The sequence below is a fragment of the Hemiscyllium ocellatum genome, chromosome 4 (genome assembly GCF_020745735.1).
Source record: "Hemiscyllium ocellatum isolate sHemOce1 chromosome 4, sHemOce1.pat.X.cur, whole genome shotgun sequence".
Taxonomy (NCBI): Eukaryota; Metazoa; Chordata; class Chondrichthyes; order Orectolobiformes; family Hemiscylliidae; genus Hemiscyllium; species Hemiscyllium ocellatum.
The window spans coordinates 73,675,743-73,690,303 of NC_083404.1; the positions used below are offsets into that span (position 1 = coordinate 73,675,743).

Sequence of the window (14,561 nt, forward strand, 5' to 3'; positions counted from 1 at the left end):
ACAGGGGAAGCAGACGACCCTTGATTCTTTTCACCTCGGCAGCTCATGGGAAATAAGTAGTACTTCAAAGTGTTTCAAAGAAAGCAATATGTCCAATCACATGGATTGAAACATTGGAAGTTCATTTGTTGAATATATCGCATTGCACAAAGAAAAACCTGAAGGTCACTCTGAAAATTTAGGGCCTGTCGTTCAACATTAAATTAATATTTTAGATTGAGGCTATTTATCAAATTACAATGCTTTGTATAGCATTATCACCAGTGGTCTATAAATAGCACCGGCAACTATTCATTTACCTAATCATTATTATTCAATAATTACAGGTTTGTTATTTAGGTCCTCTCATTATGATCACTTAAAACATTTGTTTCAAACTGGATGGATAGTAACATGCATTTATGTTAATATCTGATCGCAAAACCATGTAAAAATATTGATTTTCCAATTTATAAGAAAAAAACAAACAAAAACAAGTTAAAATATATGCAAATAATTCAGTTTCATCTGTTACATATTTAAAGATTTTGAAACACATTGTATAAAAACAATCCCATTAATCCCAAAAGCATCCCATTACAGTACTAAAACATGAGAGAAAAATTCCCTCTGTACTTCACATAATGTTTGACCTAACATTGGCTTCAATTCCCGGTTGTGAAAATATGATAAACTGTTCCATAATTCATTATACAACTGAGTTTATACTTTCTCAGCATCAATTAACCACTTCAGGATTCTGACCAAACACCTTTCATCTGGATCTTTTAAATTAAATTCTTTGCATTAAGGTAAAATCTTTCTTTAGAGTCCTGAACTACCTCCCTTTCCCAGAGCCAACCATTTTACTCATGATGCAGCTTCAGTCAAAATATCTGCAAATTGTTCAAATTGAAACTATTTTTTTTTCCCAAGCTGCATGAATTTCACCTAAGTTAAAAGAAAACTATTCCAGAATCTTTTATCCAAAAGCTTACTGCACTGTACTGTTTACTTTGTTCTCTGTTAAACCCTCCCAATGTAAACAAAACCCTCCCGGAAGTTGCTCTTTAATATAGTGATTTAAATAAGTTTCCATGGTGATAGAAACACCTACAAGTTAATTAGATAACCTCTTCAGACAAACAGAAATTTTGTATTCCACTGGTTCAAGTTGAAAAAAAAATCCCTATTAAATTATGTTTAAAATATATACAAATCACACACCTTATGTCCTCTGGACCAGAAATTCTGGGTTCAAGTCTTATATATTCCAAAGGTGTGTCATAATATGTCTGAACAGGTTGATTGAAAATATCTATAGGGAACAAGAAACCAGTGGTGTGGGAGTTGGTGCTTTGAGAGTTGGAAGGAAACTCTGATCAGAAAAGCAAAACCCTGTGCTTTGGCCAATGAATATTTTAACCTCTGGTGTTTAATAGGTGACACCATCCTGAACATCCTACTAAGTACTGATGCATAAATCCTGGATGCATTGATAGAAATGACCACAGCACAGTGTCTATGGAGGCAACACTTTAAAAAATCCTTTCATAGGATGGGTTATTGACAGCAAGGCCAAAGATCAGCCATGAATGGCGGAGTAGGCTAGATGACCTACTCCTGCTCCCATTGCTTATGTTCTTATGTTCAACGACATTGCTGTGGATATGGAGTCACATGTAGGCCAGACCATGTAAGAACAATAGATTTCCTTCTCCCAAAATTTGCTAGTGAGCTTTTCTGACAATTAACAGTAGTTTTGTGGTCACCATTACAGAAACAAGTTTTCTATTCCAGCATTATGAATTAAATACTAACAACGTGGATCCAGCTTAAGAATCATGAGTCAGTGACAGTATCACTACACCACTGTTTGATACTGAGGACACTAACATCTTGTTGTGTAACACTGCCATCAATTCAGAACAGACCAAAACTGGGCATTCATAAAGTGCTATTTATCATCAGTAGTAGAGTTGTATTCCATCATAATTTGTAACCTGGCACATCCCTTGCTATCTCTACTACATCCCTTACAATCAAGCCTGTGGATGAATCCTGACTAAGTAAGAAGTTGAAGAGAGCATGCCAGGATATAGATAAAAGGTAAAAGTAAGGAAGCAACCTGCTGAAATTACTCACATACCAATGAGCATAAGCAGAAGGCATACAGTGAAGAGATCCCATAACCAGTTGCTCAACTGCAAGGCCTTTCATCTTAACACATTTGGTAATGGTGGATAATTAAACAAATAACCAGAGCAGCAGGTTCCATAAATATTCCTATCCTCAGTTAAGTATGTGGAACCTACTTGTCCAGGGCAATTAGGGATGTGTCTTAAAGTTATCCCAGCCAGGAATATACATATCGTATGAACAATTCTTTTTTTAAAAGAAGCTTCAGCTTGAATGTGGAGTTGATGAACCATCATGCCTTCTTTATGTGATCATCCTGTCAAAGAATGGTTGATGGCATTGAACAACATAAATGCTATGAGCTCTGAAACCATCCACCTGTAATGCTGAATGCTTATAATCTGGAACCAACTACATTTTCAGGAAAACTGAACCAACTCTGATATATTCTCAACAAACAGGAAAATTGATTAATTGATTGATTTTTTTGTTGGCACATGTACTGAGATGCAGTGAAAAGTGTTGGTTTGCATGATATATAGGCATATCATATCATACAAAGTATATCAGTGTAGCAGAACAGAGTGCAGAGAAGGTGCAGAGAGAGAAAGATCAGAACAAATACTTGAGAGGTCTGTTCAAAAGTATGATAGGAATCCTTGTGGACATAACAAATTTCCTTAGCCTCCTGGGGAAATAGAAACATTGTGCTTGCTTGACCATTGCATTGACATAGGCAGACCAGAACAGATTGGCGATCATTACTTCCAGGAGCTTGACGCACTCAGCCATCTCCACTTCAGCACCACTGAAGCAGACAAGGGCATCCTCTCCTCTCTGCTTCTTGAAGTCAATGACCAGCTCCTCATTTTGCTGATGCTAATGAAGAGATTGCTATATTTACACCATTCCACTAAGCACGCAATCACTTTCCTGTATTCTGCCTTGTCATTGTTTGAGATCTGACTACAGCAGTGGTATCATCTGCAAACTTGTAAATGGAATTGGGGCAGAATTTGACCATAGAGATATGAGTGTATGAGGAATATAGTAGTGGGTTGAGTAAGTAGCCTTGTGGAGCACCGGTGTTGAGGATTATCATGGAGGAGGTACTGTTGTCTATTCTTACTGATTGTAGTCTATGGGTCAGCCAGTCAAGGATCCAGTTACAGAGCGGGGAGCCAAGACATAGGTTGTGGAGTGTAGAGATGAGTTTGCTTGTAATTATGGTTTTTGAATGAGGAATTGTAATCGATGTGTAGGAGCCTGACATAGGTATCCTTGTTATTGAATCTGTTCCAGTGATGAACGTAGGGCCAAGGCAATGGTGTCACCTGTTAATCTGGTAGGGGGATTGCAAAAGATTAAGGCAATTTGTAGGCTGGAACTGTTATGAGCCATAACTAACCTCTTGAATCACTTCATAATTATGGAGGTCAAAACCACTGGGCAGAAGTCATTGAGGTACTCTGCATGATTGTTCTTTGGCAGTGGGATGTTGCTGGTCTTGAAGCAGATGGGGACCTCAGATCGTAGTAAGGATCTCTGCAAATACAACCATCAGCTGGTCTGTACAGTATCTGAGTGTGCAAACACAGACTCCATCCAGGTCAGATGAGTTCTGTGGGTTTATTCTCAAGAAAGCTGATCCAACATCTGCAGCAGTGACCATGGGCACAGGTGCATCTAAGGCTGTTGGGATAGGTCACATTGTTTCATTGGCCTTCAAAGCAAAGATAGAACAGACTGAACTCAATGTGTAGGGATGGACTGTTGCCTGCAATTCTGTTCAACTTCACTTTGTAACCTATTATTGCCCAGGTATGTTCTGAATACAAAATAAAGATAAATGTAACCTGGTAATCACCTTCTCATTAGTCAACTCCCAATCATCAGTAAAGAAATGGAAAGTATTATCAGCAGTGCTATCAAGTAGCATTTCACCTACTACTCAGTTTATGCATCCATATTCTTGGAAGGGTAGATTGAAGAACTTGGGTCCGTTATTCTTGTAGAGAAAGTGGCTGAGAGAAGATTTGATGTGTAGAATAGAGTAGATAGGGAGAAGCTATTCTTGCTTGTAAAACGTACAGGAATAAAACAGTTTGCGTTTAAAGGGATGTGCAAAATAAGCAAAAATGACATGAGAAAAATTTCACACAGGTCAGGTGAATTGGCCATGCTAAATTGTCCATCGTGTTAGGTGTATTAGTCAGAGGGAAAATGGGTCTGAGCGGGTTACTCTTCGGAGAGTTGGTGTGGACTGGTTGGGCCAAAGAGTCTGTTTCCATGCTGTAGGGAATCTAATCAATGAGCAATTAGGGTGTGGAATGTACTGCCTGGAAGTTTGATGAAGGCAAGTTTAACTAAAGCGCTCAAGAGCTCATTATGGATGATTATTTGGATAGGAATAGTGTGCAAGGGTATGGGGAGAAAAGCAGGATATTAGCACTAGGTAATGTTGCTTTTTTGAAGAGGCAGTGCAAGCACAATGGGCTGAATGGCCTCACTCTACCCAACAGCAATTCTGTAATTATGCGGACTTCTCCAGAATCATTTTGCTCCAGACAACATTGCAACCTTCCTCCAAACTTGAAGGAGAAAGAAGATGAATTCCAGAGGTGAGGTGAATGTCCTTAATATCAAAGCAGCATTTGCCCGAGTATGGAATGAAGAAGCCCTACTGTACCTGAAGTCAATAAGAATCATGGGAAAACTCTCCACTCACATGAATTATGCCTAGCTTTAAGGAAGATAGTTATGGTTGTTACATAGGAGATCAATCAATTCATCCATAGTGCACTACTTTAAGAGCTCCATTGGAGACTGTCCAGGGCAAACCAACCTCAAGTGTTTCAATAAACCTTGCTGCAGTATGCAGTGACAGGTTGGGGTGTACATTGATGATTGCACTATTTTGCGTTCCATTCACAACTCATCAAATAATGAAGCATATAGCAAGAACTGGGCTACATTCAGGTTTGAGCTAAGTTGCAAATAATATTCCCAAGAAACAAGTGCCAAGCTGAGAATACCGTCACCAACAAGAGAGAATTTAACCATTTCCCTTGACTTTTGATTCCATTACTACTGCTGATATTCCCCACTATCAACATAATGGAGATTACCATTGAGTAAAAACTTAAATGGATCAGCCATGGCTGCAAGAACACAGCCAAGTTTATATATTCTCACAGTGTTACTTCCCATAATCTGACCACCATCAACAAGGCAAAAAATTGAGTATAATTAAATATTTTCCACTTGCCTAGGAGCATGTGGCTCAAATTAAACAGAAAAGAATTTTGCTACCCCCATTAAATTATTGGGATAGCATTCTATACCTCAAATACTTACTTCCTTCACGACTGGTGAACTATGTTTGTTAGGTGTACAAACTAAAGGTTGTACTGCAGTGACTTCACGAAGATTTTTTTGGCAGATCATTTCAAAAACACAACTTGTATTGCCTGGAAGAACAGGACAGCAGGCACACAAGAACATGACCTTATCCAGGTCACATACATTCCAGACTGAAGGCACGGCACGGTGGCACAGTGGTTAGCACTGCTGCCTCACAGCGCCAGGGACCTGGGTTCAATTCCCACCTCAGGCGACTGACTGTGTGGAGTTTGCACGTTCTCCCCGTGTCTGCGTGGGTTTCCTCCGGGTGCTCCGGTTTCCTCCCACAGTCCAAAGATGTGCGGGTCAGGTGAATTGGCCATGCTAAATTGCCCGAAGTGTTAGGTAAGGGGTATATGTAGGGGTATGGGTGGGTTACGCGTCGGTGTGGACTTGTTGGGCCGAAGGGCCTGTTTCCACACTGTAAGCAATCTAATCTAAAAAAAAACCTTGATTATCCGAATATCAATTATCCGAATATTGGATTATCCAAAGGAGATCTTGAGGTCCCAATAGAAACATTACATCAAAGTCGTGTTTCCAACAGTGATCGAGTCTTTTGTTTACAGTGATTAAAAGTGAACTCACTTTCTGAAATGCTGCCGGTGGACATTGATGGGAGCTTAGGCACCATCTCCAAATGACTGAACTCCGTCCCTCTCTCACCACACTTTTCCTGGAGTTCCACACAGGGGTGTACCCTAAAACCCCTTGCCCAGATAATCTCTCTAACATGGTACAGGGCAAAGATGGAACCTGTCAAAAAGTTGCGAGTGCGTGCACTATTTGGAGCCTTTTGTGGTTGGTGTCCAGTCCAGCTGCCCCAGAGAGGGGACGGTGGTGCACAGAAAGGGGGTGGGGAATGGGATGGGGCAGTGTTAGACAGGATTGGGGGAAGACAGGGGCGGAGTTGGATGGTGTTGGGGGGACAGTGTTGGGCGGCAGAAGGGGGCAGGTGGAGGGGATGGGGCTGTGTTGGATGGGGTGGACGGGGGATGGGGTTGGGCGGCGGGAGGGGTGTGGAGGTGGGGGCAGGCAGGGGCACGGTGTTGGACGGGGTTGGGGGCAGGCAGGGACGACAGCTGTGCAGCGCTGTACTGCTGCCTCGTCTTCTGAATGGGGAGCAGATTAACAGAAAACTCCGAGCCCGAGAGGAAAGGCATTTAATCAATTAACCGAATAATCAATTATCCAAATTAAATAGTGCCCACCCATTTTGTTTGGATAATCGAGGTTCCTCTGTATATAACCAATTCTGTAATGCTCCTACTTCATAATCCTGTAACATATTACTTAACAACACAGTGAGCACATCTATATCAGAATGACTGTAGAGGTCCTTCTGCTAAATACCTCAGAACAATTAGGGATGGGCAAAAACATATTCAACATGTTAGTGATACCAACATTCCATGGAGAGATTTTTAAAATCATACTCCACCATTTTACTTTACATTTCTAATGCTTCTGTATTAGATGATTTATCCTTTATCCAGTATTGGATGACCTGCAACTATTCTTAAAAAAAATGGCTATTAGTCAGAATAGTTTCCTTCATGGAGGTAGCATAAAAGGTAAATAATTAGGCATAATGGCCTTAGTTTGGAAAAGAACTTTACTTTTTCTTACTACTTCTCCAATTAATTACTAGGTGGGAAGGTTCATAGGCAACCTTCCCGACCTACTACCAATTAATAATTTTAAGTGCCCTCAATTGATGGCCACTTAAGGGTCTCAATTTATCACTTCTTTGATTCTGTACTTTTCAATGGACACAAAAGGTATCTAATTTCCCAAATGGAAAATCAGGATGATCTTCATAGAGAAAGAGCTGGAGCGGTGTTACAACATAATCCATTTTTGCCAAATCTGTACATGATCCAAAGCAGGGGTGGCAAGAGGACTCTTCTTGCTTTTGATCTTTGTTCCCCAATATTCCATAGTGCAAACAGAATAAAACAAAAACTTACCTTCTAACCTCGGGATTCCTTGTGGAGTATTCTCAACTGGCAGTGTTTAAGGCCTAGAAGCTTCAGGCCTTTGATTGGTGCAGCCAGGACTTTTGATTACCAGGGAACCCAGTGTTGAGTCACATGACAGGCCAAGAAACATGTCCTTGCTCGCCCATCAGCTTGTAACAAATTGAACAGTGTTTGATTGGCCAGGTTTTCTTGGCAGTGAGAGAGGCAAAGACTCAACTTAATAAACTTTCACCCCATTCCGAGAGGAAATTTCTATTCCTTGTTTTTAATCTGGCCATTCTCTTGAAAGAATTCTGCTCGCTGCCCAATCTGTGCATCACCTTGAATCTGACTGTTTGCAGACTCAGTTTGCTTGCTTAAACGGTAAGCTTATCTTCCAGTCTCATATTCTTTCCAGAAATAAAAAGCAACTTACATCCACTTCCATCTATTTCCACACACCACAGCCCAGCTGTTGTGCATATCGTTGCGTGAAAGTTTGTCTCTTTCCGAGTTAATTACTATACTGCTCTCCTGACTGCTCTTGTATCCTTCATAAATGGTGTGACATAGCAGCAGAAGTGGGCCATTTAAGTCTACTCCACCATTCAACAGGATCATGACTGATCTGATAATCCTCAACTCAATGTTCCTGCCTATTCCCCATAACCCTTGATTTCCTTACTGAACTATATACATCAGGCTTTAAAATGCCTAATTATACAACATCTGCAACCCTTTTACAGTAAAAGAAATTCCACATATCCACTCAGAGAAGAAATTCCTCCTTATCTTGGTCTCAAATAGGTTATTCCTTACTCTAAATCTGCTTCAAGACTCTCCTACATGGAGAACCAACCTCTCCATATCTAATCTGTTGTTACGATATGGGGTAAACCCTCCTACTTAATTTAAACCAGCAACACAGAACAGATTTATCCCCTGCAGTAATCTGTGAACATTCGAGAGGCCAAGAACTAGGTAAAGTAAAAGTAACAACGTTATTTCTTAAAGTATAACAGAGAATAATTAAGTCACAACTACTTACAACTTCTTCCTTTAACCTATCTTTTACTTTCCCTTCTATAATACCAGTAGGTTAAAAGCCCCAATTAAGATTTATCAAAGTTCAGCTTTTCAAAAATCAGCCAAATGTCGCATCGCCTTTTCTTCTTCTTAGAATTTTCTGCTTCACAGGTTACTGATTGATAAAGGTAACTTTAAGAGAGCTATTCTCCAGGCAATATGCAAGATGTTCTTTCTGAGTAAACTTTACCTACAGATGCAAATTCTTTGTAGAGATCAGATAATAACTCCATACCCAGCCTAGGTTGTGCACTCTCCTGCAGCTCCTCAGCTCTTCTCGTGGTCTCCTTTACTACCTTCACTAATGCCACTAGCTTAGCTTCTTATACAACATCTTTTCCAACAGTGCCTTTCTTTAAAGACCAACACTGTGACTTTACATGTCTCAACTTCTGGCAGTGAAAACATCTTTTCCTAGCAACCCTTCTGAAACCATCGTCACTTGAATTTTGTAAATCCCACTCCATTACAGTGAAAACACCTGAGCCTTTCACCTCCTGTTCACCCTCTTGAGTTTCTTTTTTATCCTGTGGTAAATTATTACCAGTGCTCTCTACTCTTGGTTTCGAAGTATAGGATCTCTCCCTTCTCCCAACTTCTATCCCTCACAGGACAAAATTCTGGCCGGAAGCTTGTCTTTTGCACCAACATGTACTCATCTGCTATTTCTGCTGCTCTTCTCACTACCTGAACATTCTGTTCCTCTGTGTGAATTCTTACCATTTCTGGAAGTGAGTTTTTAAACTCCTTCAGCAGAATGATCTCTCTTAGATCCTCAAAGGTCCTATCTATTTTCAAAGCATACACCCATCGATCAAAATGACTATGTTTAATTCTTTCAAACTCAACATAAGTCTGTTCTGGTTCATTCTTTGTGCTTCTGAACCACTGCCTATATGCTTCTGGTACCAATTCATAAGCACTTAAAATAGCTTGTTTAATCTCTTCATAATCTCTTGTCAACATCCAAAGAATCTTGTATATTTCAATAAGGTCACCTCTCATTCTCCTAAAGTCCAACCTAATCGACTTCTCCTCATAAGAGAATCCTTTCATATCAGTGGTCAACCCAGTGAAACCTCTCTGGACTGCTTTCAGTACTATGGTGTCTCAGTGGTTAGCACTACTGCCTCACAGCACCAAGGTTCCAGATTTGATTTCAACCTCGGGCAACTGTCTGTGTGGAGTTTGCCCGTTCTCTTCATACCTGCATGCGTTTCCTCTGCATGCTCCAGTTTCCTCTCACAATCCAAAGAGGAATGAGGTGAATTGGCTATGATAAATTGCCCATAGTGTTAGGTGCATTAGTCAGAGGGAAATGGGTCTGTGTGGCTTACTCTTTGGTGGGTTGGTGTGGACTTGTTGGGCCAAAGGGCCTGTTTCCATACTTTAGGGCATCTAATCTAATCTACCAGTATATCTTTCCAAGATAACAGAAACAAAACTGTTCATAGCTTTGTAAGGTGTGATCTAACAACTTTCTTGTATTTTTTTTGTAAGTACCTCCCTATTTTTTCATTTTATTTCTTTTGAAATATGGTTTTAGACTGCATTTGCATTCCTTACAACTAGCTTACTATTGTTAGCATTTTGTGATTTATGCACACGACCTCTAAATCCCTCTTTCTGCAGTCTTTCTCCATTTGAATAATGTTTAGCTTTTCTAATCTTCCTGTGAAAGTCCATAACCTCACTTCTTCCAAAAAGATGTATCTCCATGCTTTTGATCACTCATTTAATGTGTCTCTCTTACTTTACAGACACCCCACCCCCTCCCTATCCCCATTTGACCTCCTTTGGTTTGGTGATATCTGCAAAACTTCATCATTCAAATTATTAAGAATTTTGTAAACAATTGTGGCCCCAGTACTGATACCTGTGGTACTCCACTAGTTAAATGTTTCTATCCTGACAATGACTCCTTATCCCAACTCCTTCTACTAATTACATAGTACCAGGCTGTTGTCCAACAGGTTTATTAGGAAGCATTAGCTTTCGAATGCTGCTCCTTCATCAGGTAGCTGTGGAGCAGGATCTTAAGACACAGAATAGCAAAAGATCACAGAGTCATGCATGCAACTGATACGATATATTGAGCAAACCTAGATTGCTGTTAGTGCTTTTATCTTTTAGAATGGGTTATAAATTTCAGTTCATGAATATATAAATCCCAGAACTTCTTTCAAGTCACATTCTCGAGATAACTTGAGGTTTTATGAAAAAAGGGGACATCTCAGCTCAGACAATGCATTAAAGATATGAGGTTAGAGTCTGTCTGTATCCCAATAATGAGTCAGACTGGTTCTATTTTCAAAGTAGGATTTTATAAAATATTACATGGATTGACTGCCTGCAGATTGTGTGCTTTTTGAACAAAATAGAATGTATCTGCAATTACAATTCTGCAAATGCAAGTTTGTCCTAAAACCTTATAAGTGTGTGTGCATGCATGTCAGGGAGAGTGAGTGAGTGTGTGTGCATGTGCGTGTGCGCGCATGCCTCTCTGGGTGTGTATATATGCGTGTGTGGCTGAGAGCGTGTGTATTAGAGAGGATCTGCATGGATGTGTGCATATGTAAGAGGGTGCATGGATGTGTATATGTGAGAATGTATAGTGTAGTGGGGTAACCTGTAGTACGACATGAATCCAAGGTCCCGGTTGAAGCCATCCACATGGGTACCAGTTTTGGCTATTAGCTTCTGCTCAGCCATTCTGCCTTATTGTGTATCCCGATTACATTGGAGGACAGTCACCCAAAGATCCAAGGCCAAATGTCCTTGACCTCTGAAGTGTTCCCAGACTGGTGATTGTTGTGCGGTGTCCATTCATCCATTGTTGTAGGGTCTGCTTGGTCTCGCCAATGTATCGTGCCTCTGGGCACCCTTGCCTGCAGCATATGAGATCAACAATGTTGGCCAAGAAACATGAGTACCAGCCGCGTATATGGTGGGTTCAAAAAGTATACAAACTGCAGGCAGTCAATCCATGTAACATTTTATAAACTTCTACTTTGGAAATAGAATCGGTCCATCTCAAGATTGGGATTCAGATAAACTCTAACCTTACACCTTTAATGCATTGTTTGAGCTGAGATATCATTTTTTAAAAATAAAACATTAAGTTATCTCGAGAATGTGACTTGAAAGAAGTTCTGGGATATATTAATAAACTGAAACCTGCAACCCATTCTAAAAGATAAAAGACTTAACAGTAATCTAGATTTATTCAATATATCACATCAATTGCATGAATGACACTGATCTTTTGCTATAAATTCTATATCTTATGATCCTGCTCCACAGCTACCTGATGAAGGAGCAGCACTCCCAAAGCTAATACTTCCAAATAAACTGTTGGACTATAACCTGGTGTTGTGTGATTTTTAACTCTATTCACCACAGTCCAACACTGGCACCTCCATATCATTCTACTAATTAGTCAGTCCCTAACTATGCAAATGTACTGCCCTATGAGCTCTTATCTTATTAAATAGGTGTACTTGATTGAATAGTACCTATTGAAAACCCATGAGAAATCCAAATACTTTTACTTAATCTGTTGGACTTCCTCAAAGAATTAAAATAACAATACCAGGCATAATTTCTCCTTCATGAAGTTGTGGCTGTTCCGCATGAATATATTAAATATTTTTAAATGTTCTGCTATTAGATTGTGAATAATAGATTAAACATTTTCCAAATGAAAAACGTTAAGTTAACTGGCCTACATTTACCTTTTTTAATAAGAGTCCTTATTGGTAGTTTTCTAATTATCTTAGTCTTTTCCAGATTCCAAGGATTCTTGGAAGATTATTATTAATTATCTTTATGGCTTCTTCCTTTAATATCATAGATTAGATTAGATTACTTACAGTGTTGAAACAGGCCCTTTAGTCCAACAAGTCCACACCGACCCACCACCTCCCCAGACCCTTCACCTATGGGAAATTTTGCATGGCCAATTCAACTAACCTGCACATTTTTGGACTGTGGCAGGAAACCGGAGCAAACCCACACAGACACGGGGAGAATGTGCAAACTCCACACAGACTGTCGCCTGAGGTGGGAGTTGAACCTGAGTCTCTGGCACTGTGAGGCAGCAGTGCTAACCACTGTGCCATATTACGCATAGGGGACATAGCAGCCTTTATCCTTCCAACCTCTGTAACTTTTAAGTCTGTGGTCTGTGCATTCATTTTCAGCAAATCTCATTCACTTAGCATACCTTTTCTCAATTCTTCCGTATCCTAGACATTCAATTTCAAATTGTCATATGTATTTAAATTATTTTGCTCTATCACTCTCTTTTTCAATCTTCATCTTCGACAGGGAAGTGAATAGTTCCATTCAATAGCACAAATACATTATCTGCACTTCTGATGAGGGGGCACATTCCTTCCTTATTCTCCTCAATTTATCTTTAGCTCTTTGACATGTGGTTGTTGCTCTGTTGCTAGCTGACTTGGTCTGTTCTTAATTTTGTCAGTAAGAACAAAACCAACAGTTGCCAGAGCAATGGTTCTCTTCCTGCCTGCATCATTATTTACAAGATCTTGGTATGATCATATTTGTCATTTTCATTGTTGACCTTCATTTACATTATATGATGACAAGATCCATATGCAGGCTGATGCATCGACTATCTTTTCCAATCTCTCCATTGCCTCTGTGTTGTGAACATGCTTGTTAGACATCCACTGCAGAATCATCCATAATTTTCTCAGTTAAGTATTAAGAATATGGAATCACTTTATCTTCGGTTCTGTCATAAAAACAATTCTGTCAACACCTTCTCTTTGGACACTGCCTCAGGTAGAAGCCGGCAATTTGTGGTTCAACTTTCCATCACCAAGAAAGTTCATTGCAACCTTTGCAACCACACTATGACTGTTTCACAGAATTTCTGCTCACTCATATATTTATCAAATCCAAATTACACATTACATGCATGTTATGGCTAGCCTCTCAAGTTCCTCTCTAAACTTCTACAAACTTCAACTCATCCAAAATTCTTCTGTTTTAATCTTAATTTGTTTCAGTTTCCACTCAGTCATCACCTTTGTAAATTGCTAACCTCCACAAACCTCTGGAAAAGAATGAAGCATGATATAACATATAAAGGAGAAGATCTCCACCAAACATTGCAGACTTTGTTGTGGAGTGGAAAGAATGAGCGAGTTCTTAGTCCAAGGAACCAAGTTGAGCCTCGAGACAGACACAGAGCTTTTACCTTCTTTATCAGCTTCCCATTTGGGACATTGTCAAAGGTCTTGCTGAAAACAATATAAACTAACATCAAATACCTTACCCTCATCTGCAAACTTGATCACTTCCTTGCAAAATTCCACTAGATTTGTTAGGCTTGACCACCTTCCAACAAAGGGAGAAAGTGAGGACTGCAGATGCTGGAGATCAGAGTCAAGAGTGTAGTGCTGGAAAAGCACAGCAGGTCAGGCAGCATCCGAGCAGCAAGAGAATCGATGTATCGGGCAAGAGCTCTTCATCAAAATTCCTGATGATGGGTTCTTGCTTGAACATCGATTCTCTTACTCCTCAGATGCTGCCTGATCTGCTGTGCTTTTCCAGCATCACACTCTCAACTCCTTCCAAAAAAGCCATGCTGGCTACTCCTGATCAAACTTTGCCTCTTTAAAAAGAATTAATTTTCCCCTTCACTATTATCTCCAATAGTTCCTCTATCACTGACATTAGACTCACTGGTTCATAGTTTCCTGGTCTATCTTTACCACACTTTTTGTGAAGTGAAACCACATTAGCTGTCCTCCAATCCTCTGGCATGGCACCTGATTTGAGAGATGATTTGAAACTTTTAATCAGGGCCCCAGCAGCCTGGGGTACTTCAGAGCAAAAATGTACCAGACAAAGACATACTCAATCCAGTCCTTAAATTATTTGCCAATGAACATAATTTACTAATGAACATAATGATGTAAAACAGATACCACGATGCAGTATTGTGACTTACCTCAAATG

At 39.9% G+C, this 14,561-nt stretch overlaps 1 protein-coding gene across 1 annotated transcript in view; it reads right to left on the reverse strand.

Annotated features, from left to right (window-relative positions):
• The window catches only part of LOC132815212 (lipoxygenase homology domain-containing protein 1-like), a 202,642-nt gene that overhangs the window by 26,046 nt on the left and 162,035 nt on the right, over positions 1-14,561 (reverse strand). Inside the window, exon 17 of the mRNA XM_060824026.1 lies at positions 2,884-2,997. Coding sequence (XP_060680009.1) covers positions 2,884-2,997 — 114 coding nt within the window. The remainder of the gene's footprint in view (positions 1-2,883; positions 2,998-14,561) is intronic.